Below are 24,008 nucleotides of genomic sequence, written 5' to 3' on the forward strand. Positions count from 1 at the left end.
GATAGAGTCTGACACAGACATGAAAAATCACATGCCTCTCCACTGACTCAGGCTCATACTACTTCCTTTCTCTGAGCTCTTACAACATCTGTAACACAAATTTCACATATCATAGTAAAGTTATGCTAAATTTCTAATAGCAAGTCTCTGAGGGAAGGGAAAATTTCTGTTTGCCCTTCGGCATCTAATAAAAAAACTTTGCAAATAGGTATTTGACAAATTCTTGTTGATTCATTAATTTTAAGGTACAGTATAATGGTTCAGTTTTTGTTAGAGATACAGACATACTGCAGTTCTTGAAAACTAGAAAGCATAAAACACAGAGTAAGTTATCTTCCTGCTCTCTAATCCTCCAGGGTTCTATTTGCTTCCTCGAAGATTGTAGTCTCTCTTTTCTATTTTCCCCATTAGAAGATGACAAGAAGAAAAAAAAAAAAACAAAAAAAAACCAGCCAAATAGCATTGCTGCAAGCTAAAGTGGGTCATTCCCCTGGGCCCTGACTAATGAAATTCAAGGATTTTAGCAAGGAGAAAGGCAGCTGTAGTCCAAATGTTTTAAGAGGAACTTATAGGGCTCAAGGGCCCTGAACCTAGAAGGTGCAATTGATTTTGGCTCTGTTTCTCTCTCTCTCTGTGGAAATGAAACCTTATTAATTCTGAAAGCCTATATTCTCCCTGGATCCTAGACATGGCAATACTTTAACTATGACTCCTTTGAAAGAGATACTAGAATAAAATTCATCAAATGTTCTAAAGTGACCCTAACTACTTCTGCAGCATGTGTTGCATTCAATAATCTAGGATTTGATAAATTTGCACCCCCACCAAAAAAAAAAAAATCTCTTTCCTTTATGCTAATGAACTGGGATGGATGGCATTATTTTACATAGTTATTCACTTCCCTTCCTGTAAAAGGATTGACTATCTATGCTTTTTGCCATGTGACTTGCAATATCGCTATAGGGAGAATTAATACATATTCTTCCCATTGACTATGGGCTTAGCCATAGGACTTGCTTTGCCCAACAGAACATGAGCAAAAGTGATACACCAATTTCCAAGTAAAAGCCTTGGAAGTCACTGCATAATTCAACCATCTTTTACCTTTCCCCTCACAAGCTCTAGAGCCTGGGTCTCGGGGTGGTGAAGACACAGGAAACAGACATAGGAAACAGAACTGCAACGGATCCAAAACCAACATGCTAACGTGAGCAGAGAATAAACATACATTGTTGGAAGCCACAGATGCTTTTGGTTTGTTATTGTTTTTTATCTTTCTGGTTGTTGTTACTAATTGTTTGTTATTGCAGCATAACCTAGAGAAAGATGACTAATATCTGAGCTTGGTTTGTTCAGAAAAACTGAATTTTTCTAAGTCAGGTGAAGCCATGCCGTGATCACTTGCAGAAGAGTCACAGTGAATTCATTCTTTTTAGTGAATCGCATTTGCAAGGAAACAACAAGGACCAATTCAAACTTCTAGTGTTTCATGGACCAGGTTCAGATTTCTTGTGGATTGCCTTGCCTTATTCGTCCAGGAAACACTGAAGGTTTCAGGTCCCAGGATGTTTTGCCTATGGTGTATTCCAAATGGCTTCCAATTTTTACATTCATCAGATTAAACTAGTTCCTGAAGACAAACTACTCATAAAAAAAAAAAAAGTTTTTGTAAAGGAATGATTTTCTATAGAGAGAACTAAAATTTACTGGGCTGAGAAACACCATTTACATGAAATTTTAAATGTGGGCTCTTGAGCCCAGTGAATCGTGAGCTTTAACATCTGGAACGAGTCAAGTCCCAAAGCCCTGTCTTAATATGCATGCTCATTTGTCTTCCTCTGCTATGAATCCAGATTTGGTTTTATACTACAATTTCTAAAATAAGAAGCATTAAATTTTAATTCAAAGCCAACCAAATATGCTGGCACTTACGCTTAGTCCATCTGAGAGCTGAAAACAGAACCACACCGTATGGTAGTGTTTAACATGTGGCTTTCTGTGAAGTGAGCTTCAGAGTGACATAAGTCTTAGCTAAGTGAAGACTGGATCTTAGAGAGGAGCCTTGAGCTAATCTGGGTGAGCAGGAGAGGAATGAGGCCCTGCCTCTGATGAGAGAATAAGGGGTGAGGAGGATAAGAGATGAGAGAAGCCATTTAGGATCTCAAAATCATTTACTTTTGTTATTATCCTTTGTTCTTTATTAGTATGTTTCATGATTTTAGAGTTGATATTTTAAACCTTTTCATGCTGTGTGAAAGTGTCCCTTCTAACATCTCTATTAATAAATTTAATAAATCTAACATCTCTATTAATAAAGATCTTTATCTGATCTTTTAAGATCTGATATTCCAAAATCAAGAACATGTGAGTAAGTTTTACCTAGAAGTGCCTTCCTTTATGATTGCAAATTCCAGTAGGTCACCTTCTCCTGCCCTCTCTTCTCCTCTCCATCATCATCATCATCATCGTCATCATCATTATCATCATGATGTTAACTTTAGTGAGCATTCATTGTGTGACAGGCACTGTACAAGGACCATTCTAATTGTTTGTCCTTGCATATAGAATGTAACCCAGGCTCTTTATCTCGGCCTTGAAGACCCTTCAGGGTCTAGCTCCTGCCTAACTCACATTTCTCTCTTCCATCCCTGTGTGATTCCAGCCACCCTGGTCTATTTTCAATTATTTTAGTTTATTTTTTCTGACTTCAGTCTCTAGGGCTGGGTTAGCACCTCTACCTGGAGTCCTCCTTCTCTCAGCTCTTTGCATTACACACTCCTCATCTGCAGATCCCACATACAGGGTCTACAGATGAGAACGAGTTAGCCATACAAACACCCTTGAGAAGCAATCTCAAACTGCTCCACTAAGTCAGTAGCCCTGTTCTTTTCTCTCACAGTACTGTTTCTTTCCTGCCCATACTTATCCCCTCTTGAAATTATGTATTGTATGCTTACTTATTTAATATCTATTTTACATACCCATTCCCAGCATGGTGACTGGAACCTAAGTGGTGTGATAAATATTTAGAGAATGAATAGATAAATGAATGAATGGTCTTTTTTATTCCCTTTTAGGAAAGCACTATTACTATCCCTATTACACATGAGGAAGCTGTGGCTTACAGGTATCTTGCCTTTAGTAATGCAGAGAGCTGAAGGGTTGTATCATGTGTCCATGCAATATTATTTCCATCTTATATCAGAAAAGTACTAGCCACACCCTCTATTTGACCTAGGAGTTTGTAATGTTCTTGATTAATGATCCATCCATATCCTCTTATTCCTACTTACCGCTCTACATCACGCATGTTCAATGGGTTTGCAATTTCTACATGAGCATGCAACTCCTTCAAACACAGCAAAAATGTATTCTCTACATCCTCTCACACTTCCAAATTAGGTGTTCTATCATCTCTCAGTCTTTTTCCTGCCTCCCACTACTCCAACCTGCAGAATTATTTCACTAGAGGAATGGCCTATCTTCTTCCTTCACTAAAAAGCATCAGGATGGCCCAGCAGTTGTGGAAAAGCTGTGCTGACAACAACAGAGCTCAGAGTCTAACCAAATGTTCCTAGTCTCTGTCAAAACCCTAAATTCAATATGCTCAAGAATGCAAACTCTTTTTTTTTTTTTAGATGGAGTCTCACTCTGTCACCCAAGCTGGAATGCAGTGGTATGATCTCGGCTCACTGCAAACTCCACCTCTTTGATTCAAGTGATTCTCCTGCCTCAGCCCCCCAAGTAGCTGGGACTACAGGTGCCCGCCACCACACCCAGCTAATTTTTTTTGTATTTTTAGTAGAGATGGGGTTTCATACCATGTTGGCCAGGCTGATCTCAAACTCCTGACCTAGGTGATCCTCTCTCCTCAGCCTCCCAAAGTGCTGGGGTTACAGGCATGAGCCACCATGCCCGGCCAAGAATGCAAACTCTTGAGCATCTCCCCCTTTTCCCTTCATCCTACCCTCTCTAGAAAGATGTTTTTCTGACCTACAATTAATTTCAAATATGTACTTAACTGAAAAACACAATACTATTCAGCCTACGTGGTGTGTTTGCTTGCTCCAGGCCTTATTCTTTTTCTGACATTTAGGTGTGTATTCTGTGAATTGCAGCCATGAGACTCTAAGCAGCAGGTCCACTCGAGGGAAGCAAGTGCCTCGTGCATTCCACAATTCCTGGCTCTCCCCCACCCAATCCCAAGCTCATAGCGGAATCACCTCAATGCCTAAGAAGTCACAAAAGGAGGTCCTTTGTGAATTTGCATTCATCTAAAGACATGCAGGAGATGCGGGAGTGCTGCTTAGGGCAAAGCAGGAGTTGGAGGGGAGGAGAAGGTAGAGGAAAGGATGGAGGGGAAGGTGGTGAAAGAAAAGGTTCAGACGGAGGAGGACAGACCTTCCTGCCTCAGCTTCTGCTCTCCCACTTTCCCAATTATATTGGTTCTCTTCTTTTAAATCTTAAAGATTTTACCAGGGAGTTGAGTTTCATCACATCTCACAGGTACACAGCATTTCCTGTTTGTCATTTTCTATATAGTCTTTCATTTTTCTATTTCTTTCTCAATCTAATGATTATTTTGGAGAGAGTTCACATACTTCCACACACTTGGGCATTTTAAAATGTTTATCAATAATTTTGGATTATGTTATATTGTGAAGAGGTGTACAATTTCTGCTTTGTTAATTTACTGGGATTGTCATAGAGGTCTAAAATATGAAGAATTTGGGGTTCAATGTCACTTGTAGAACAGTTATATTCCCTGGATTTCAGAAATCAAATTCAATGTAAATTACTCCTTCCTGTCTTATTGATTATGTTTTCAAGTTTTCTGTTTGTGTTTGCTTTCCACATCTAAGAAAGAACAACTTCTCAAAAGCCCTTCTCTTTCTCCAGAAGGCACATCACTCTCCCTGCCCCTTATCAGCCTCTCTAGTAGAGCTCCCTTTCCAGTTCCTCAGTGTCTTCGGGGAGAGGAGCCAGATACTTCGGGACTGGTCAAGGAGATTTGATGGGTGAACAATTCTACTCATTTCCCTTCGTATCCTACCTCAAGCCTTCACCTTAACATCCTATAGCCTTCTGAATTTATTATTCAGCCTACGACTTCCCTTCTCTGGGATTAAAAATTAAACTTTCATTACTACCTATGTGTCCTTCACTCAGAGTTCTGATGACTTAAATCACTTATGAAATATTAATGAGAGGTGCTGCTTTTTATTCTGGAAAGATGCTTCCATCACCTTCATTGAACTATTCCATACAATTTAAAAGCTCTCTTCGACAAAAACAGATGAACTAACAATTGATCTGTTCTCGTATTCATTCATTTGTAGCCATGTCACATCTTCCATAGGTAATGTGTATCTTTAAAAGTAGAAACTTCACTTGAGAGAGATATATAAATCTAAGAATTAATATGTTAATGTTTGCTTCTTGTGTTAAAAAAAAAGAAAGATATGCTACACTAGGTCAATACTATTCTTATCGTTTGCAGTTAAAATCTATTCTCTAATGAATGCTTATGGAACTCTCTTGCTGAGCAAAAGTAAGTCTTTCAGAACCACAGTATCCATGAAAGATACACACTCAGCAATGGTACCTTAATTTTCATTTGAAGGATATGTTTGCCCGGCAACCAAGGCACCTAAAACCACATAAAGAGAAGATCTAGGATTCTTAAAAGTACACCTACTCACACTCAAAGTAAATGTCCCTAGGATCATTCTCCCACATGTCTGTAGAATTTCTTTTCTGTTCTCCATTCTTTCTAAAATTTTGGGTGGACTGCTTTTACTCATCAATGGAGTTAGTAAAGGACAAAGTCATCCTCCTCTAAACCACCAAAGTATTGGAAATACCAACGTTCTTTTTAAAATTCTTTTTCATAAATCTTTCGTTTTTTAGAGATAGCTTTAAAAAATGAAGTCATCGGCCGGGCGCGGTGGCTCAAGCCTGTAATCCCAGCACTTTGGGAGGCCGAGACGGGCGGATCACGAGGTCAGGAGATCGAGACCATCCTGGCTAACACGGTGAAACCCCGTCTCTACTAAAAAATACAAAAAACTAGCCGGGTGCGGTGGCGGGCACCTGTAGTCCCAACTACTCGGGAGGCTGAGGCAGGAGAATGGCGTGAACCCGGGAGGCGGAGCTTGCAGTGAGCTGAGATCCGGCCACTGCACTCCAGCCTGGGCGGCAGAGCGAGACTCCGTCTCAAAAAAAAAAAAAAAAAAAAAAAAAAAAAATGAAGTCATCATTTTAGGGAACAATATATTGAGTCATAATAACATCATTAGAATTTGGTTCCTGTGTCACTTTCTTCTATGACCACTATCTGAAGAACATCAAGAGAAGTGAATACACTTTCTAGAAAATGAGTTCAGTTCACAAATTTTCCCAATGGATACAGATGATTTAAACACAAGAGCTTTAACCAAAGTCAATGTATGTCTATCTAGAATCTCATAGAGGTACATCTAAGTTCTACTTTGACAATAACTAGAGTTTGACCTTTGTGAGCCTCAATTATCTCATTTGTAAAATTAAGGTCCTTGCTGATGCCAAAATTCTACAGATACACTGGTTGTATTCCTTTAGGTTGGTTGGTCAAAGATATAATAGAAAAATCTATCAAACTATTAATATTTAAATCACCATACATGACCTGTCCTTCTGAATAATGCAGTTTTTTTTTTTTCCATCAACAATCCCTGAGGGAAATGTGGTCAAGACTTTGACGATATATGGTTACACCAGAATGTAGATACCTCGCTGGCCAACCGTGAGAGCCACATTGGCTGTCTCTGAACTGATAAATTCAAGGCTAGAGTTAAAACTTTGGTCCAGAAAAACCTTGCACTTGAATAATATTTTTTAACTCTTCAAGCTTCTTTTATCATTTATTTCCTGATTTTACCCCTAAAGTTTAGAGAAATAGATAGGGTATCTTACTGAAGTAGGAACTGAAACATCCAGATAAAGAATTGTCCAAGATTATACAGTCATCTGACAAATGAACTAAAATAAAAAGTTAGATGAACTAAGTTTAATCACCTTCTGGCTACAAAACATTCCACCGTTCCGGTTTATGAAATTAAATCTTCCAAAGCCAATTTTATGATTTTTTGTGCTAACTTTTCAGAACAATTCAGAGGACTTCATGGAACCACTCACTGAAATTCAGTTCTAGTGTTCTGCAAAGCCAGAGAGAAGGAACCATTCCGAGGTACTGATAGTTCTTTAGAACCACAGAACTGCCATGAAGGTTTTAATAGAAAGGGCCACAAATTTCCCTGAAAATTTGTTACATTCTTGCCTATCTGAGAAAATCATGATGCTTGGCTTCATGTTTTAAAAGTCTCATGATCGGAGAGCCAGGTATGGAACTGGGTAATTCACAAGACCTTTCTCCCTATGGAAGATGAGACACCTCTTGTAGTCAAAGTCGCACAAGTGCATTTCTGTTCTTACTGAAGATCAGTATAACTAGATCTCCTAAATTTGAATCCCAGCTCCACTACTTGCTAGACATGTAACTGTGCACAAGTGACTTCTCTGGGCTACAGTTTCCTAAGATTAAAACAGAAATAATAATGGTTGTTGTGAGGATTCAATGAATTAACTCATGAAAAGCACTTACCACACATGGCAGGCAGTAAGCTGACAATAATCATTATCTATTTAACTTGTTATACTATTTTAAAGTCTTATAATAGTGCCCAGAGTATAGCAAGCACTCTCTAATGAAGAGCTATTTTGCTGTTCTCAAAAGTTAAAAAAAAAAGGGTTGATAATTTAATTTTGATTTACATAAAAATATTTGAAATTCTTCCATAGCCTAAAACTTTAATATACTTTGTAATAGACTTTAGAAAACCTAAATTCAATAAATATACCCATTCTGAAATGACCTGAAATAAAAATTTCTGGATTAAAAAAAATACAGGTGCTATTATTGTGGTCCCCGGATCAAGATGGCCGAATAGGAACAGCTCCAGTCTCCAGCTCCCAGTGTGAGCGACACAGAAGACGGGTGATTTCTGCAGTTTCAACTGAGCTGCAGACTGACACCCCACACCTCACATGGCGGGGTACACCCCTGAGACAAAGCTTCCAGAGCAAGAATTAGACAGGATCACTCGCTGTTCAGCAATATTCTATCTTCTGCAGCCTCCGCTGCTGATACCCAGGCAAACATGGTCTGGAGTGGACCTCAAGCAATCTCCAAAAGACCTACGGCTGAGGGTCCTGACTGTTAGAAGGAAAACCAACAAACAGAAAGGACACCCACACCAAAACCCCATCAGTACGTCACCATCATCAAAGACCAAAGGCAGATAAAACCACAAAGATGGGGAAAAAGCAGGGCAGAAAAGCTGGAAATTCAAAAAATAAGAGCACATCTCCCCCTCCAAAGGAATGCAGCTCATCACCAGCAATGGATCAAAGCTGGATGGAGAATAACTTTGAGGAGTTGAGAGAAGAAGGCTTCAGTTCATCAAACTTCTCAGAGCTAAAGGAGGAATTATGTACCCAGCACAAAGAAACTAAAAATCTTGAAAAAAGAATGGAAGAATGGATAACTAGAATAATCAATGCAGAGAAGGCCATAAATGAACTGACAGAGATAAAAACCATGACACGAGAAATACGTGACAAATGCACAAGCTTCAGTAACCGACTCGATCAACTGGAAGAAAGAGTATCTGCGATTGAGGATCAAAGGAATGAAATGAAGCGAGAAGAGAAGTCTAAAGAAAAAAGAGGAAAAAGAAATGAACAAAACCTTCAAGAAGTACGGGATTATGTGAAAAGACCAAATCTACGTCTGATTGGGGTGCCTGAAAGTGAGGGGGAAAATGGAACCAAGTCGAAAAACACTCTGCAGGATATCATCCAGGTGAACTTCCCCAACCTAGTAAGGCAGGCCAACATTCAAATTCAGGAAATACAGAGAACGCCACAAAGATACTCTTTGAGAAGAGCAACTCCAAGACACATCATTGTCAGATTCACCAAAGTTGAAAGAAGGAAAAAATGTTAAGGGCAGCCAGAGAGAAAGGTCGGGTTACCCACAAAGGGAAGCCCATCAGATTAACAGCAGATCTCTTGGCAGATACTCTCCAAGCCAGAAGAGAGTGGGGGCCAATATTCAACATTCTTAAAGAAAAGAATTTTCAACCCAGAATTTCATATCCAGCCAAACTGTTTCATAAGTGAAGGGGAAATAAAATCCTTTACAGATAAGCAAATGCTTAGAGATTTTGTCACCACCAGGCCTGCCCTACAAGAGACCCTGAAGGAAGCACTAAACATGGAAAGGAACAACCAGTGCCAGCCATTGCAAAAACATGCCAAAATGTAAAGACCATCGATGCTAGGAAGAAACTGCATCAACTAACGAGCAAAATAACCAGCTAACATCACAATAACAGGATCAAGTTCACACATAACAATATTAACCTTAAATGTAAATGAACTAAATGGTCCAACTAAAAGACACAGACTGGCAAATTGGATAAAGAGTCAAGACTCATCAGTCTGCTGTATTCAGGAGACCCATCTCACGTGCAGAGACACACATAGGCTCAAAATAAAGGGATGGAGGGAGATCTACCAAGCAAATGGAGAACAAAAAAAAGCAGGGCTTGCATTCCTAGTCTCTGATAAAAGAGACTTTAAACCATCAAAGACCAAAAGAGACAAAGAAGGCCATTACATAATGGTAAAGGGATCAATTCAACAGGAAGAGCTAACTATCCTAAATATATATGCACCCAATACAGGAGCACCCAGATTCATAAAGCAAGTCCTTAGAGACTTACAAAAAGACTCAGACTCCCATACAATAATAATGGGAGACTTCAACACCCCACTGTCAACATTAGACAGATCAACGAGACAGAAAGTTAACAAGGATATCCAGGAATTGAACTCAACTCTGCACCAAGCAGACCTAATAGACATCTACAGAACTCTCCACCCCAAATCAACAGATATATACATTCTTCTCAGCACCACATCACAAAATTGACCACATAGTTGGAAGTAAAGCACTCCTCAGCAAATGTAAAAGAACAGAAATTATAACAAACTGTCTCTCAGACCACAGTGCAATCAAACTAGAACTCAGGACTAAGAAACTCAATCAAAACTGCTCAACTACATGGAAACTGAACAACCTGCTCCTGAATGACTACTGGGTACATAACGAAATGAAGGCAGAAATAAAGATGTTCTTTGAAACCAATGAGAACAAAGATACAACATACCAGAATCTCTGGGACACATTTAAAGCAGTGTGTAGAGGGAAATTTATAGCACTAAATGCCCACAAGAGAAAGCTGGAAAGATCTAAAATTGACACTCTAATATCACAATTAAAAGAACTAGAGAAGCAAGAGCAAACACATTCAAAAGCTAGCAGAAGGCAAGAAATAACTAAGATCAGAGCAGAACTGAAGGAGATAGAGACACAAAAAACCCTCCAAAAAATCAATGAATCCAGGAGTTGGTTTTTTGAAAAGAGTGACAAAATTGATAGACTGCTAGCAAGACTAATAAAGAAGAAAAGAGAGAAGAATCAAATAGATGCAATAAAAAATGATAAAGGGGATATCACCACAGACCCCACAGAAATACAAACTACCATCAGAGAATACTATAAACACCTCTACGCAAATAAACTAGAAAATCTAGAAGAAATGGATAATTTCCTGGACACTTACATTCTCCCAAGACTAAACCAGAAAGAAGTTGAATCCCTGAATAGACCAATAGCAGGCTCTGAAATTGAGTCAATAATTAATAGCCTACCAACCAAAAAAAGTCCAGGACCAGACGGATTCACAGCCGAATTCTACCAGAGGTACAAGGAGGAGCTGGTACCATTCCTTCTGAAACTATTCCAATCAATAGAAAAAGAGGGAATCCTCCCTAACTCATTTTATGAGGCCAACATCATCCTGATACCAAAGCCTAGCAGAGACACAACAAAACAAGAGAATTTTAGACCAATATCCCTGATGAACATCGATGAAAAAATCCTCAATAAGATACTGGCAAACTGAATCCAGCAGCACACCAAAAAGCTTATCCACCATGATCAAGTGGGCTTCATCCCTGGGATGCAAGGCTGGTTCAACATTCGCAAATCAATAAACGTAATCCAGCATATAAACAGAACCAAAGACAAAAACCACATGATTATCTCAACAGATGCAGAAAAGGCCTTTGACAAAATTCAACAGCCCTTCATGCTAAAAATGCTCAATAAATTCGGTATTGATGGCACGTATCTCAAAATAATAAGAGCTATTTATGACAAACCCACAGCTAATATCATACTGAATGGGCAAAAACTGGAAGCATTCCCTTTGAAAACTGGCACAAGACAGGGATGCCCTCTCTCAACACTCCTATTCAACATAGTGTTGGAAGTTCTGGCTAGGGCAATCAGGCAAGAGAAAGAAATAAAGGGTATTCAGTTAGGAAAAGAAGAAGTCAAATTGTCCCTGTTTGCAGAGGACATGATTGTATATTTAGAAAACCCCATTATCTCAGCCCAAAATCTCCTTAAGTTGATAAGCAACTTCAGCAAAGTCTCAGGATACAAAATTAATGTGCAAAAATCACAAGCATTCTTATACGCCAGTGACAGACAAACAGAGAGCCAAATCATGAATGAACTTCCATTCACAATTGCTTCAAAGGAATAAAATACCTAGGAATCCAACTTACAAGGGATGTAAAGGACCTCTTCAAGGAGAACTACAAACCACTGCTCAGTGAAATAAAAGAGGACACAAACAAATGGAAGAACATACCATGCTCATGGATAGGAAGAATCAATATCGTGAAAATGGCCATACTGCCCAAGGTAATTTATAGATTCAATGCCATCCCCATCAAGCTACCAATGAGTTTCTTCACAGAACTGGAAAAAACTGCTTTAAAGTTCATATGGAACCAAAAAAGAGCCCGCATCTCCAAGACAATCCTAAGTCAAAAGAACAAAGCTGGAGGCATCATGCTACCTGACTTCAAACTATACTACAAGGCTACAGTAACCAAAACAGCATGGTACTGGTACCAAAACAGAGATATAGACCAATGGAACAGAACAGAGTCCTCAGAAATAATACCACACATCTACAGCCATCTGATCTTTGACAAACCTGACAAAAACAAGAAATGGGGAAAGGATTCCCTATTTAACAAATGGTGCTGGGGAAAATTGGCTAGCCATAAGTAGAAAGCTGAAACTGGATCCTTTCCTTACTCCTTATACGAAAATTAATTCAAGATGGATTAGAGACTTTAATGTTAGACCTAAAACCATAAAAACCCTAGAATGAAACCTAGGTAATACCATTCAGGACATAGGCATGGGCAAGGACTTCATGTCTAAAACACCAAAAGCAACAGCAACAAAAGCCATAATTGACAAACAGGATCTAATTAAAGTAAAGACCTTCTGCACAGCAAAAGAAACTACCATCAGAGTGAACGGGCAACCTACAGAATGGGAGAAAATTTTTGCAATCTACTTATCTGACAAAGGGCTAATATCCAGAACCTACAAAGAACTCAAACAAATTTACAAGAAAAAAAACAACCCCATCAAAAAGTGGGCAAAGGATATGAACAGACATTTCTCAAAAGAAGACATGCATACAGCCAACAGACACATGAAAAAATGCTCGTCATCACTGGCCATCAGAGAAATGCAAATCAAAACCACAATGAGACACCATCTCACACCAGTTAGAATGGCAATCATTAAAAAGTCAGGAAACAACAGGTGCTGGAGAGGATGTGGAGAAATAGGAACACTTTTACACTGTTGGTGGGACTGTAAACTAGTTCAACCATTGTGGAAAACAGTGTGATGATTCCTCAAGGATCTAGAACTAGAAATACCATTTGACCCAGCCATCCCATTACTGGGTATATACCCAAAGGATTATAAATCATGCTGCTATTAAGACACATGCACATGTATGTTTATTGTGGCACTATTCACAATAGCAAAGACTTGGAATCAACCCAAATGTCCATCAGTGACAGACTGGATTGAGAAAATGTGGCACATATACACCATGGAATACTATGCAGCCATGAAAAAGGATGAGTTCATGTCCTTTGTAGGGACATGGATGCAGCTGGAAACCATCATTCTCAGCAAACTATCGCAAGAACAGAAAACCAAACACCGCATGTTGTCACTCATAGGTGGGAATTGAACAATGAGATCGCTTGGACTCAGGAAGGGGAACATCATGCACTGGGGCCTATTATGGGGGGGAGAGCGGGGAGGATGGCATTGGGAGTTATACCTGATGTAAATGACGAGTTGATGGGTGCTGACGAGTTGATGGCTGCAGCACACCAACATGGCACAAGTATACATATGTAGCAAACCTGCACGTTGTACACATGTACCCTAGAACTTAAAGTATAACAAAAAAAAAAAACAAAAAACAAACAAAAAAAATGGAGCATTAAAAAAAAAAAATACAGGCCAGGTGTGGTGGCTCATGCCTATAATCCCAGCACTGTGGGAGGCCAAGGCAGACAGATCACCTGAGGTCGGGAGTTTAGGACCAGCCTGCCCAACATGGAGAAACCTCGTCTCTACTAAAAATAGAAAATCAGCCGGGTGTGGTGGCACATGCCTATAATCCCAGCTACTCGGGAGGCTGAGGCAGTAGAACTGCTTGAACCCAGGAGGCGGAGGTTGCGGTGAGCCGATATCACGGCATTGTACTCTAGCCTGGGCGACAAGAGCGAAACTCCATCTCAAAAAAAAAAAAAAAAAAAAAAATTGATACATATATACATACATATTGCTGTAGTGCTATGGCCAATGTACTTCTTCAACTAGGTCTAGATCTTATGCTACAGTTCTGTTTCCTCTGTCTAAATGTAGAAAGAAGAGGACAGGAGGTCACATAGGTTTTTCCCGGATGAATAAATGGATTTAATTTGCACAAACAAACCAAATTGTAAATTCTTCTCTAGTTTATGTAAAATGATTGTGCCCAAAAAACAATGTTTTATCTTGCTCAACACTTTAATTTGTGGCTTGACCAATCATTAAGCAAAATAAATACCAGGTGCAGCAAACAAAAACGGCCTGTCTCTATTTCAAATATTCCCTGTATTACAATCATTACCCACACTTAAATCACAATTAAAGATATCTGGAGGAGAGCAAGCAGAATAAATGAAGGAAAAACCCTAACCTCCAAAACAAGGATCATTCAACACTTAAACTTCATTACCACTGACTAGCTGGGTCATCTGGGCAAATCCCTTCACTTTCCTGGGTTGAGTTCTTTCCTGTATTAATTATTCTAGATAATACATCTGTATATCGTTAGTATATCCTATGAGCCTTACTTATTTGCCTGCACCTTAGTTGTTAGAGCTTAGTTATTATTGCATTTCTAACTAGATCTCAGGTGATCTGGCTGCTGGTGGCCCAACAATCTTTTGAAGACCATCACTCTGCAGAATATAAAAACGTTGATGAATGTCATCTAAGGGCGATTGAGTAGTAAAAGTTACCTCGATGTAATTCTGAGAACTGTCACTCTGGCATTGCAGCTCCACGTGGGTGAAGTTGATTTGTATTTGTTCTCCTTGAGGCTGCTTTATCATATAGACGCATTGCCTGGTGTGAGTGAAAGGCCCAGACAACTCAGGCAGGAAGAGTTCACCCTCTGGGTCCATGTAGTTCCCACCACAATGCAGATCCGCTAAGAACAGGGAAGACACGAACAGGTCATGCCAATGGCATTGCTCTGGCTCGCAGGCATTGGATCCAGTTTCTAAAAATTTACACTCACACACACACACACACACACACAAGCACATACCCGCTTTATTCACCCTCCATAGGCTTGTGCCTCTAATTTTAAGATTTTCAATTTGATGTGTTTGTGGGACATTCCTGCAGTGGCTTAAAGAAATAGATGCAGAGATGTGTCATCTAGCTTCCAATCTACTATTCTCTTCATAAATTGCTTTTTAAATACATTAGTGCTCTGTTTCATTCCAATAAGATTTGAGATGGTTATAAAAAATGTAACAAAATGAACTATATAACTGTATACATGAAGCAGATTAAAGAAAAAATGAATACACAATAGCAAGATGTAGCCAGGGGGAGTTGATTTGCACAGAAAACAATTGAAAGGGGAACAGGAGGTTGGCACCAGATTCTGCAGAAAGAAAAGGAAATGAAGAAAGGGGATAAGTAAAGATGTTCATTGTTACTCTTCCTGATATTGAAACTTAAAAGGTATTTTTTCTGTGAATGCTTATTAAGGGCACAATAATAGATGTCATAAACAAAATCCTCCACTTCCCTAAAAAAACCCAAATCATAGAGTATTTCCTATGTTTTGTTGTTTTGTTTGTTTTAAGGTATCAAAGCAAGTGAGTTCCTAACAGCTAATAGTATTTGGCTGGAAGTGAAGCTCTAGAGTCTGGGACACTGTGATGCTGGAAGCCAGTCCCAGCCCCTGCGCAGCTGGACTCGATTCGAGGATAAAATCCAGAGAGACTGCACTGCTCACATGCACAAACCTCTCTCACAACTAAACATCAAACACCACGAGGGACTGGCGTCCTGAATTATTTAAGTTTGGGTGCCTCATACATCTTTATAATGATGTGGATCCCATAATTTAGGGATCAAAGGATATTGCAGTATTAATAATAGAGCATTGAGAAGATAAAGAAAAAATCTGAAGCTGTGAGAGAAATATGTATAAAGAAATGTTCTTGGTCTAAGACAGTCAGTCATCCTCTGAATCACATTAAAATATAAAACAGATGTAAGCATAGCATTGGCCTTCAAGTCCCTCTTAAGCTCTCAACTGGTAGGTTACTTACAAGGTGATGTTAAGTAGGTGATATGGAAGCCTTGGTCACTAATCTGGGAGTCCGAATGGAAGTGAATTCTGGCAAACGGGCCAGTAGTCTGGAGCGGTGGGACAGAGAAAGTGGTGCAGAACCTCCCAAGAATGGGGTCCTGATACAAAGGACCATCTCGAATCTAAAACAAAAGGATGAATCATTAATCTGAAAGTGGTCAGATTTTTAACAAACTAGGTCACTTTGGATATTAACTTTAGAAAATCTGTCATTTAAAAGTGATCGCTCAAGGAAGTTTACCCATCACATCCAAATCTAACTTATGGCTAAGGTTCAGCAAAGGGTGTCTCCTTCTCCCATCACCCCAATGCCTTCTCTCTGTCTGAATCTTTTTTTTTTTTTTTTTTTTTTTTTTTTTTTTTTTTTTTTTGAGATGGAATCTTGCTCTGTCACCAGGCTGGAGTGCAGTGGCGCGATCTCAGCTGATTGCAACCACCACCTCGCAGGTTCAAGCAATTCTTCTGCCTCAGCCTCCCAAGTAGCTGGGACAACAGGCGCCTACCACTACGCCCAGCTAATTGCTGTATTTTTGGTAGAGACGAGGTTCCACCATGTTGGCCAGGATGGTCTAAATCTCTTGACCTCATGATCTGCCCGTCTTGGCCTCCCAAAGTGCTGGGACTCCCCAGGAGTCACCGCTCCTGGCCTGTGACTGGATTTCAATTCCAAGGCTGGACATATAGTTTGAATTTTTCTCATGATGTTACTAATCAAATATCTTTCCCCTTTGATTGTTTTTCATTATAAATTCTTAGTGATCTAGAAGAAAATGAATATAAGCAAAGAAAACAGAAGAAGGAACACCACTGATGCCAACTGATTCATAACTTGGTTCAGGTTTCAGAAGAATCAGAGGTAGAGAGGAAGTGCCATCAGATTAGACACAATACAAAGACAGGTTAGTGAATCTAAAAATGCAACTTTGATAGTAAGTACTACAATGATAATGATGTGACCTTAGAAATCCTTTTTTAATTGTTGGTTTTTAATCCATTTTATAATCATGTCAATCTCTCTACAATTCTGTTGTAATTGCAAATTCTATACTATATAGACCACCGAGGAGTCAATGAACTGAAGAATATTTTAATATGGTCAATTTTGTCTATTCAAATTACTTTTCTTTTCTTTTTTTTTTTTTTTTTTTTTTAGACAGAGTCTCCCTCTGTTGCCCAGGCTGGAGTGCAGTGGCGTGGTCGCAGCTCACTGCAAGTTCCGTCTCCTGGGTTCACGCCATTATCCTGCCTCAGCCTCCCAAGTAGCTGGGACTGCAGGCACCTGCCACCACGCCCAGCTAATTTTTTGTACTTTTAGTAGAGACGGGGTTTCACCATGTTAGCTAGGAAGGTCTCAATCTCCTGACCTGGTGATCCGCCTGCCTCCTCCTCCCAAAGTGCTGGGATTACAGGCATGAGCCACCGCGCCTGGCCGGCCTCAAATTACTTTTTTTACTGAGATCAAAGTTATATGGCAGCATTACTTTATTCTAATATTTAACTGGTTCTTTGAAATACTGTAGCTTAAAGAGAAATGAGAGACATTTCAATACTGTCAGAGTGGTTGACACTTTCTATCATATGGTCTCCAGAAATGAATGTGTAGGAATTTTTTAAAGCCTCTAATTTTAACTTGATGGAATTTATTGAAAATTAATTTCAAGATAACTCACTTTTCTGTCAACATTTAAATGACCATTTTGCAGAAATTTTCCAGAGAGAGACAGATCTTCCAGTCATTCCCAAAGGTTTCAAATCCATTATTGCTGAATTACTAATGACTTTTACTTGCGGAGCCCCTTTTTGACAGCCACATCCTTCTATCCTTTATGAATAATTCCATTGAACTCCATTCTTCTCTAATGGACTTGGAAATGCATATTGTCTTTTTAGCATTACTGCAAGTGGCTGAGATTTATGGTGATAAAAAAAAATACAGGACAACCTAGGAACTCAATCTTCTCCATTATCTTTTCAGTCTACAAATGAAGAGCAACACTTTTTGATACACCTACGTATAAATGGCATTTGAGTATAGGAGCCTTTTCTCCTTCTCCATATTTTAATCTTTTTGGGTAGGCAGAATGAGCTTCGGCTGATACCTCTCCTCTCAGTAATGATTAATTTATTCCAGGAACCTAAACCAGTTCAACACAATCACTATCATTTTTCTTTTTCTTTTTCTTTTTTTTTTTTTTAAGACAGAGCCTCACGCTGTCACCCAGGCTGGAGTGCAGTGGCATGATCTCAGCTCACTGCAACCTCCGCCTCCCGGGTCTAAACGATTCTCCTGCCTCAGACTCACGAGTAGCTGGGGTTACAGGCACCTGCCACCTGGCCCAGGTAGTTTTTGTATTTTTAATAGAGATGGGTTTTCACCGCGTTGGCCAGGCTGTCTCCAACTCCCAACCTCAAGTGATCCACCCACCTCGGCCTCCCAAAGTACTGGGATTTCAGGCTTGAACCACTGTGCCTGGCCTCTTCATGGAATACTACAGTTACATTGTAAAAGACTTTGCCAGTTTGCCACAGACAACTGAAGGTTTGAATCTGCATTGAAGGAGATGGCTATTACTGAGTGTTTATTTCATAAATTCTGCATTCTCATGGCAGGGGTGTGGGCTTCCAGGTAACACCATAGCAGGGCAAGGTAATCTGTTTCCCAGATTCAAATGAAACCCAGAAGAAGAAGCAACAAACAGGCACAATTAAAAATAGAGACTTCACAAGACTTAGATACTGATTTGACTATTGAGAAATACACGTAACTATTGCCAATATTTTGGGATCATCCATGGGCATGGCTAGACCATAGTGCCCTGAGTCCTAATCATATTGTGATATGTTCTATCTAAATATAATTATTTACCTCAAGGTAATCTTTGTTGCAGTCATCATGGTGCTCAAGGCTCAAGGTCCCAAAAGTGAATGTTACCAGGAGGTCAGGACTAGTTGAAATAATCCAGACACAATCTCTTCCTGGGGGATAGTTTCCAGGATACCCCGGAGACTTAATAGAACCATAAGGACCAGTCAGTATACCTCCACACTCTAAAATAAGAAGGAAAAATAATGTTACATTTGTATAGATGTTATAATTCATGGAGAATGATCAGAGTCCTTGGTGTAAGAAGCCAAACTTTGTTTAAATAACTATGAGTGGTTTTACACACCCTCATAAATTAAACACGACTTATATTTTCCAGTTTTATGAAGTTATAAGTCTAGAAGTATCAACTGATAAATAAATGAATCACCCATGTGTCAAGTTCTGTGCTTGTGAGCCATCACATGCTGACACAATTTAAACAGGGCTGGACCATCTGAGGGATGAATACCAGGATTGTAGAGTCATCTTTTTCACTCTGAGGATATTAATTTCTGTATGTGAAATTGTAAAGAATTCCAGAACTTCTGCCAACCCCTATGTGTTTCAACAAATCAGATCACTTTGCATATTAAAATGGTTAAGTGCTACCTAAATTTCATTTGAGAAGGTTTCTTAATACTATCATATAGTTAAAACATTCATTTTATAAATGAAAAAATTCAAATGTCTGTAGTGACCGAGCCAGTGTTCCAAGAATGGAGCAAGTGAGGGACTGAGCCAGGCTTTCTGATGCTGACCCCACTACCATCCTCATTATACCACACCGGCCCCCTAACGTTGCTGACCAGTGACTGGAAGAACCTGTTCTTCATTAATACCCACATTTATTTAACAAAGAATTTATAGTGACTTAGATTTCTATGAGAAATGCTACTGTAAATTAAATGATAGAAACAATAATAAAAAACTATCATGTACTAATACAGACATTAGAAATAAGTGCGATAAGGTGACATTTTAGATGAGCAAGATATGAAATTTACATAGCTATACAGGTTGTTCAAATAAAAATTTTGCTGTCAAAGTAAAAAATGAAAAAAAATTACTTCCATGAGTCTCATGGTTCCTACTGGGAAAACATCTCAGTTCCTCAGAAGAAGATGCATTTCCCAATGTAATACTTTAAAAGTTACCAGTTTTAAATGCATAAAATACCATAAGCAAAGTAAAAGATTAATGACAAGAAAAAATGCAATACACAACAAAGAGTTATTATCCCAAAATATACAGAACTTCTAAAAAGAATAGAGATATGAACAGAGTGCACTGAAAAAAGTTCAGGTGTCTCTTAAACATATGAAAGGATGTTCAACATCACTCATCACAAAGAAGGTGCAAATAAAAGCTTCACTGAGATGCCATTTCTGAGATACCGCTCAGAATGTTAAAAATCCAGAGTTTTGAAAACAAATTATTGGAGAGGCTGTGGGGACATAGGCATTCTCGCACATTGCTAGAGAAGGCAAGATGGTACAGTCACTGCATAAGAGAATATAGCAATAGCTAGCAAAAACGTATGCATTTCATTTTTTTGTTTTTTTACCAAACAATACTACCTTTGGAAAGATATCCCAAAGGTACATTGGCAAAAATACAATATGACAAGTGAATAAGGTATTTTGTTGCAGTAACATCTGGAATTCCAAAAGATTGGAAACAAGGCTGGGCATGGTGTCTCATGCTTGTAGTCCCAGCACTTTGGGAGGCCGAGGCAGGAATATCATTTGAGCCCAGTTTAAGAACAGCCTGGGCAACATGGGGAGACCCCATCACTACAAAAAATAAAAAAAATTAAAATTAGCTGGGTATGGTGGTGTGTGTCTGTAGTCCCAGCTACTGGGGAGACTGAGGCAGGAAGATCACTTGAGCCTGGGTGGTTGAGGCTGCTGTGAGCCATGATCACACCCTGTCTCAAAAATAAAAAATAAAAGACTAAAAAGAAGATGACCAAAAGACTGGAAACAAGCCAAATGTCCATCAATAGAGTACTGATTGAACAGAAAATGAGACATCACATAACAGCATACTATGCTCTGATTATGGAGTAATCTCCAGGATATATGATGTGAAAAAAAGCAAACTATAGACCAGTGTGTATATTATGCTCCCTTTCATCTAAGACAGAGGAAAATACAATTATATGTGATCATTTGCTTATTTTTAAATAGAAGGATAAATCAAAAACTAATAAAAACTATTCTCTAAGGGGGAAGAAAGAACAGAGTAGAAGGGACAGGAAAAAAAGCTAGACTTCTCTCAATCTACCAGCCCACTGATTTGGCTTTGGAACTATAAATATATTTCACATAATTATAAAGCAAAATTCGAAGGAAATGAAAAAACTCTTTAAAATCACAAGTGAAGTGAAACTGACGAAATAATTGCATTGAGCTGACAATCATAGAGAGTGGAAATATTCCAGGGGACCTTAAACACTGTAATTTGACTATACTGCTCAAGCAAAACATATTTTAAATACACAAAAAAGAGCAAAGAAATCTTAAATGGTTTCCAGTTATCATACTACTAGTAATAACATTAGTATTGCTATTTTGAAAATGTATACAGTAGGACTAAGTACATAAATAACATGTTCATGTCATTGGGAACCAAGATTTTCACTGTATGAGAGAAGAGGTACAAATGTAAAGTAAAAAATAATAATAATAAATATATATATATATATATATATGCAACTCTGTAATCTCAATAGTGTAAGATCACTATGAATATATAGTGTATTTTTTCTTTAAAAACAACAAAACAGTGTTTTCTAATTCTGTCCACCAAAAGGTCTAGGGACAATGACACACCCAGTAACAACAGCCATCTGTAGCACCCAGGCTGTGAGATCTAAATACCATTTCCCATGGTAAGAGTCGCAGCTCTTTAGGGAAATCAGGGTTTTCAGTCCTGAGAGTAAATAATGTGCAGGAAGAGCCTAGAACATCTTTTTAGACCAGAAAGCAAAGAAGCTTTCAAAGGTAACTGGAGTTTGGTTAAAGAAGTTCAGAAACTAACTGGAAAACTTTCCAGAGTTTTGAAAACAAATTATTAACAAACATAACAAACATAATATGGAAAAATGGAACATTTTTAAACGCCTAGAATTGATTAAAGCACATCAAATATGATACAATATATAAATGTACAGATATCAAAAACAAAACAAAATAAAATGGAGTAAGTGACCATTTTGAAGAATGCTAAGGAACCAAGTTATTAATTTGAATACTTTTAACAGAAAGAAAAAGAGAGAAAATCAAGCATTTATCCTACCTTTCCTACATGATCTCTGTATGAGAGCAACCAAATAGCTGATATGAGTAAGTTCGATTCTATTAAAGAACTTCAAATAATAAATAAATAAATAAGAAATAATAAAATCAAACTATGATCATGTAGGTGGCAAAGAATAACTCATAAATATGAGGTTATTCTAACCTCATATTCATAAATATGAGGTTATTATTTAGGTTCATAAATAATGAACCTAAAGAATGCTAAAAGCGTTAGAGGAAGTGCAAAAGAGGCTTTTAATAGGAAGTTCAACCTGAGGAGATCAGAATACTCTGACCAATGATAACATCATAATAGACAAGCAGATTTCATATAGCTCCTGAAAAGATTATTTTTTACCAAATAAACCCCCTAGATTTAACCAAACTTTTTGGTATAAGTATCAGTTTACAAACAACATGACAAATGGCAGGTAGAATACAAACAGCAAAATCCAAGATGTGGGATGATCTACAGAACAAACAACCCATTTATTTCACAAACAAATTTGAACAATGGGCTGCTCTGCCTATGGAGTAGCCATTCTTTATTCCTTTACTTTCTTAATAAACTTGCTTTCACTTTATGGACTCACCCCAGATTCTTTCTTGTGCAAGGTCCAAGAACCCTCTCTTGGGGTCTAGATCAGGACTCCTTTCTGATAACATCTTCCTGGCAAACTCCACAGGGACAATACTGAGGAAACCCCCAACCCACAGGAAACAGACTGCAGCACCAATTGGCCGACTGCAGATATCACCTTTTATCAGAGTTATGAGTGGGCCTCACCATACGGACACTTTCTGAATAAGTTCCTCTCTACCCTGAATACAAGAGACCCTAATAGTTAGGCAGGAATACCATCACCCCTATTTATCCTGAAGGAGTTACAGCAAATGGACCGTCGTCCCTCTACAACCCTTAGGATTAAAGGTGCCCTTGTAAAAGGCAGTGGAGAAATAAACCACAGGCATTCAAACCAGAGCAACTCCATCTTGAACAGGGGCTGGATAAAATAAGGCTGAGACCTACTAGACTGCATTTCCAGGAGTCTAAGGCATTCATAGTCACAGGATAAGATAGGAGGTCAGCACAAGATACAGGTCGCAAAGACCTTGCTGATAAAGCAGGATGCAGTAAAAGTCAGCCAAAAACCACCAAAACCAAGATGGTGAGGAAAACGACCTCTGGTCATCCTCACTGCTCACTGTATGCTAATTACAGCGCATTAGCATGCTAAAAGACACTCCTACCAGTGCCATGACAGTTTACAAATGTCACGGCAACAGCAGGAAGTTACCCTCTATGGTCTAAAAAGGAGAGGAATCCTCAGTTCCAGGAATTGCCCACCTATTACCCAGAAAACTCATGAATAATTCACCCCTTGTTCAGCAAATAATCACAAAATAACTGTTAAGTATACTCAGTCAAGCAGTCTGTGCCACTGCTCTGCTTATGGAGTAGCCATTCTTTTATTTCCGTACTTTCTTAATAAACTTGCTCTCACTTAAGAAAAAATGAACAACGATTAATGTTTGATAATAGTGAGGAATTACTGTTTTAGTTTTTATCATTTTCAGGCATTGAGAACAAACAGCAAAGTACTGTAATCTCTGAAAAGAGAAGTATATGAAGTATGTCCCATACACACTCAAGAATTCAAAGAAGTGAAGCCCAAGGAGACGGCAACACCTGTTTGTAAACAAACAGCTCACGATTTAGGGCCACCAAAGCATCTGGGGTTTTGGAGCTGCATACTGTAAGGAAAGCAGCTGCATGGAAATGGCACCCCAAAAATGTACAGGCATTTCCTTAGGTCCTTAGCTCACTTGCAAGCTGCAAATGCACAGAGAAGACGGCAGGTCTAACAGAGAACAGTTTTGGGGGGAGGGAAG

General features: G+C 38.8%; 1 protein-coding gene across 1 annotated transcript in view; it reads right to left on the reverse strand.

Annotated features, from left to right (window-relative positions):
* The window catches only part of CUBN (cubilin), a 315,954-nt gene that overhangs the window by 254,546 nt on the left and 37,400 nt on the right, over positions 1 to 24,008 (reverse strand). The window contains exons 15-17 of the mRNA XM_050805391.1: positions 18,814 to 18,995; positions 15,907 to 16,069; positions 14,575 to 14,765 (exon numbers count right to left, since the gene is read on the reverse strand). Of these exons, the coding sequence (XP_050661348.1) occupies positions 14,575 to 14,765; positions 15,907 to 16,069; positions 18,814 to 18,995 (536 nt within the window). The remainder of the gene's footprint in view (positions 1 to 14,574; positions 14,766 to 15,906; positions 16,070 to 18,813; positions 18,996 to 24,008) is intronic.

The sequence above is a fragment of the Macaca thibetana genome, chromosome 9 (assembly GCF_024542745.1).
Source record: "Macaca thibetana thibetana isolate TM-01 chromosome 9, ASM2454274v1, whole genome shotgun sequence".
NCBI classification, from domain to species: Eukaryota; Metazoa; Chordata; class Mammalia; order Primates; family Cercopithecidae; genus Macaca; species Macaca thibetana.